The following is a 4,658-nucleotide window of genomic DNA, read 5'->3' on the forward strand; positions in this document are numbered from 1 at the left end:
TCCCATCATCACAATAAAAACCTCCTAATTCACAGCTTTCCAATGATACCAATTTCGCCCAAATCAGCCCAGTGGAAGCTGAGATATGAAGTTGGAACCGCGGAAGTCACATGCAGTGCAAAGGCATGATTCCGGTAACTCGCCCAGAACAAGCGCCCGCACACTCAACAACTCCTCCCTCCTTTGGCACTCACTCAATCATCCAACTCAGCCCTCAACCCTCATCACATCACCACTCATCATCTGGCTCCAGCGCCAAATTACACCCAAAACTCGCACTACCATGCGTGCCACTGGAGAACCACCGGGCAAATGGAAGGATTGGGCACAGTAGTACGCCCCATTTCCACTCCCATAACTAACCCACATGTGTACAGTTACTAACTTCACTAACATCGGCATAGAACTTCGCAGATCCAATGTGTGATCAACTTTGCACTCGAAAACCAATGGATTCGTTGCTAAGGCTGGGAGGCCTTAGCTCTTCTAGCTCGTACTTGGCACTGTTGTGTACTGGGCTTGGCTTGTCTCTGGCTGCAGTGTCATGTGACTCATGCATGGGCTCGGAATCATCATCAGAAGTGGGGAAACTGAAGCTAGGGCCGGGAGGCCTTAGCTCTTTGAACTTGAACTCCACTCTCATATCAAATACAACAGCTCAGGTTGGAGTTGCCATGATAGGCATGCGCATGGGCTTGGGATCAACGTTGGATGACAAACTGATGCTAAGGCCAGGAGGCCTTAGCTCTTTTGGCTTGAGCTTGATGCACTCTGGCTGGGGTGTCAGAGCTGGCGATGCTGCCATGCTAGGCATCGTGCAATGGTAGTCAGAACCGCAAAAAACTCAAAGAAAATCGTATAAAATCCGAAAGAAGGTTGTCCGGCTAGTGGAGGGGTTCGTGGGTCGTCATACCAAGGAATAACAGTGCGTGAAACTTGGGAAAACTCTGAAGAAACATGGTAAGGCTTCGAAATCAGCCAAACAAACGCTGCCTGCCTGTGGCTTGACTTGGGAACCACCAGGGGGGACAATGCAGGCTTAAGCGGCAACAGAAAATTCTGCGCTTGACTGACAGCCTCGGAGCCTTGAGCGGCAACAACATGTATGTTTGGCACTTGGCTTGTGAACACGGATATCGAAGGAACTCTGATTCCTTTTGTAAACTCTGGCAATCGGCAATGCAATTCATCAGCACATGGTGTAGAATCTAGCTCGGACGGAAATGGTGGTGTGGTTTTGCATGTAAGAAATGACCATGCTGGTCGCGTAATAACTTGAAAGATTGTTGTCTGGCTGAGGAAGGGGTTCAGATATCACGGTATCGAAGATTAACGACGCATCAAACTTGGGAAAACTTTGAAAAACCCGGTAAAGCTTCGAAATCGGCCGAACAAACGCTGCCTGCCTGTGGCTCAACTCGGGATCCACCAGGGGGGACAACACAGGCTTAAGCGGCAACAGAAAACTCTGCACTTGACTGACAGCCTCGGAGCCTTGAGTGGCAACAACGTGTATGTTTGGCACTTGGCTTGTGAACATGGATATCGTAGGAACTAGGTTGCTCTTGTAAACCTTGGCAATCAGCTGTGTGGATCATCGAGACATGGTGTAGAATCAAGCTCAGACGGAAATGGCACTGGTCTTGCATGTAAAAATTAAGCATGTAGGTTGCGTTTGTTGAAAAATCATAAGAACTACTGTAAGAACTTGAAGGAATGGCATCTGACTGAGGGAGGGGGTCATGAATCGTGTAATCGAGGACTAATGGTGCATCGAACTCAGGTAAAACTTGAGAAACTCGGCAAAACTTCAAACGTCGGCAACCAAATGGTGTCCCCTGTGCCCTATCATAGGATCCGCTAGGCAGAACAACCATTGACTTAGTGGTAACAAAGAACTCCTGTGCCCCATCTTGGGATCCGCCAGGCAGTTCAATCAACTCATGCTGGTGTATACCCACACAACTTGTGTGGACCGCTCATGGATCCCAAACACAAGCTCCTGTGCCCTATCATAGGATCCACCAGGAGGGGACTCTTTTCCCTTGAGCAGTGACAAACACGCCCCTGTGCCCCATCTTGGGACCACCAGGGGGTGCAGCCATGGTGACTTGTGACTTTAGACTCTGGAATGCATAGATCTTGGCTTGTACTTTGTCTCTTCTTGTAACTCTTGTAATCAGCGATGTAGTAGTCGATGTCCACAGGTGAATCAAGCTCAGAACAGAAAATGATGGTGATGTTGCATGAAAGAAAAAGATGATGTCCACATGGCAGAAAACTGTATCAATCCCCCCTGTAAGGACCACCAGTTTTGTAATGGGTCTATTGCCAAGACTCGAGACAGAGAGAAGGGGGAGGGTGGTAGTGTGTGCGGGTGTGGTTCGTGGAGCTGGGTTTTGGTCCTGGGCGCTACTGAGTCTGCAAAAACCTCAAACATGTTGGAGGAACCGTGTGCTATGGGAGGCCGGACGAGTTTTCGTACAGCCACATTCCCACATCCGGGTGAGGAACTCGCCCGGACAGCCACATTCCCGCGGTAGCGTGACTACTTAGTCACAACACCTTTTCTCTTTTATATTATTTCGGACTAATCCGTGCCAGGCCACGGACATATTCATTCATTTGAATTCATTTCCTTTTCCCTCAGTTCTTCACGCATATTGGCTGAGACTGAGGTTAGTTAGTTACATTCCCTCATTGCTTTATCATTGTAACTTATATTATGTATATTACCTCTAGTCATTACTCATAGGTAATATATTTAGTTCTTCACGCATATTGGCTGAGACTGAGTCATTACTCATAGTCCAGCTCCGAGATCATAAGTCGCTCATCAACAAAACAAACACTCACCTACGTCTCTCCTGGACGTCAAGGCTGAGTATTATGATGAGAGGGGTCTTAGACGTGAGCAACTAGCTCAGAGTGGGCGTTAGGGTCGTGGATGGCATCTTTGCCACTTGGATGTAACTTCTGCTTGTCCCTTCACAGGTCTATTCAGTATGTCAAAAACCCGGGTTGGAAGGGGGGTAAATGCGTGAGTCCGAATGCAGGCGGGGCTCAACTAGAGGGGGTCCGAGGGCTCCGGTAGTGAACCGAAGCTTCTCTGGGAGCCCGGTTCTGCTGGATGGTACAAGAGGCTCTAAGAAGGACGTGGCCTCAGTGACTCGGAGGGAGCGCTGTGCCTCCGTTACATCTCAGTTAGTCCTTGTATTTCTTATGTCTGAGGTGTCTTGTAGAACAGGAATGGGAATCACTCAGAGGGACTTTGGGTGGCATTTTAGTTGAGATTAGAACTGAGGAACTACAGGTTCTAATCTACGGGTATTTATAAAGGAGAATGGGGAGGACTTAGTCAAGGTCCGAAATGACAAATGGGACAACACCGAAAGGTGCCGAATGATACCGAGAGGTACCGAAAGGTTCCGAACGATATTTAAAACGGGGAACCGAGGTGTCGGGCCAAGGAGGGCGGAGTTGGAGGCCGGAAAATGAATGGGGAAGACAAATGGGTAAAGGGGGTTAGCCGACTGAATGGTAGTAAGAAGGTAGTCGTGCTAAGAATGGAAGATGACTAATAAGTGATAACGTGAGGGAGATCACCGAAGGATGCGGGTAGCTCCGAAAGTGGAGTTGCGTATCTGAAGGATGTTAGGTGACTCCAATAAATGAAATGGGTGGAGGAATGGTTTAAGGGCACGTCACGGGATATCGGAGGTCCGTCGGGATATCGGAGCAAATCCGGGGTCTCCGAATGTTCCGACTCGGGACCGAGCTTCCGGGATGGGAGTGGCCAAGGTTCGGTGTGCCGCAACCAGACCGGAGCTGAGACAGTCAGGAGGGAAGGTGACTTGGGGAGTGGGGAGGCATGGTGTAGGGGATGGTGAAGTTGTTAGGAAGGTGTGGTGTGGTGGGAGTGCACGGGGTCGGAATTCCGGAATATGACACAGTACTAACTTGTTATGTACAAGCTATTATCTATTTTATATGAGTTGGAAATGGAATGAATGGACTGGGGGAATGTAAACGGGCCGTTAGGCAACCGTAAATGATGAATATCCAATTGGGAACAAAGAAACAACAAAAGAAATATGAATGAATGGGGAATATATGATAACGGATCCGAAATGGGAATTGTGCCAGTTATCTCCGCAACACTTCGCCACAGCGCCCGCCTATTCTCCCGTCAGCAACCTCCTCGTCTCCAGCTTTCCAACGAGCCCTTATTTGTCCCAATTGGTGCAGTGGTTCTTGAGATGTGGCCATTGACAGGTGCTGTCGAGACCACATGAGGCTATACACCATGCTGAACCATCCAAATATGGGGTTGCCATTCTGGGAAATGCTCCGTGGTTAAAGGAGGAAGGTATAGCATCACTATCGGGTAGAAAAACGGCTGGGTTGTATGTGTGGTTATGGAGGTCTGGAGAGGGGGTGAAATTGGCAGTGTGGTTGGGCATGGGAATTTGGCTTGGGACTGTCAGGAATGATGGGGAAAATAAGGAAAAACAGGGAATGGGTGTATGGAGTGTTGGATAGTGTGGGGACGAGCAATGGAAGCGTCAGAGGGTATGTGGTGTATGTTGGTGGGCAAATTCTGCAGAATCCGACTTTTTGCGGTACATGGAGTTGTCCCCACAACATTGCTCAACACT

General features: G+C 48.9%; 1 protein-coding gene across 1 annotated transcript; it reads left to right on the forward strand.

Annotated features, from left to right (window-relative positions):
- Window positions 1-449: 449 nt before the first annotated feature.
- On the forward strand, window positions 450-827 carry EI90DRAFT_3016409 (uncharacterized protein; the record flags this gene model as incomplete). Its single annotated transcript, XM_039056984.1, has 1 exon — window positions 450-827. The coding sequence occupies one exon, from the start codon at window positions 450-452 to the stop codon at window positions 825-827; it is 378 nt and encodes a 125-aa protein (XP_038916112.1).
- Between the last annotated feature and the right edge of the window lie 3,831 nt (window positions 828-4,658).

Source organism: Cantharellus anzutake (assembly GCF_015039405.1).
Source record: "Cantharellus anzutake strain C23 chromosome Unknown EI90scaffold_23, whole genome shotgun sequence".
Classification (NCBI taxonomy): domain Eukaryota; kingdom Fungi; phylum Basidiomycota; class Agaricomycetes; order Cantharellales; family Hydnaceae; genus Cantharellus; species Cantharellus anzutake.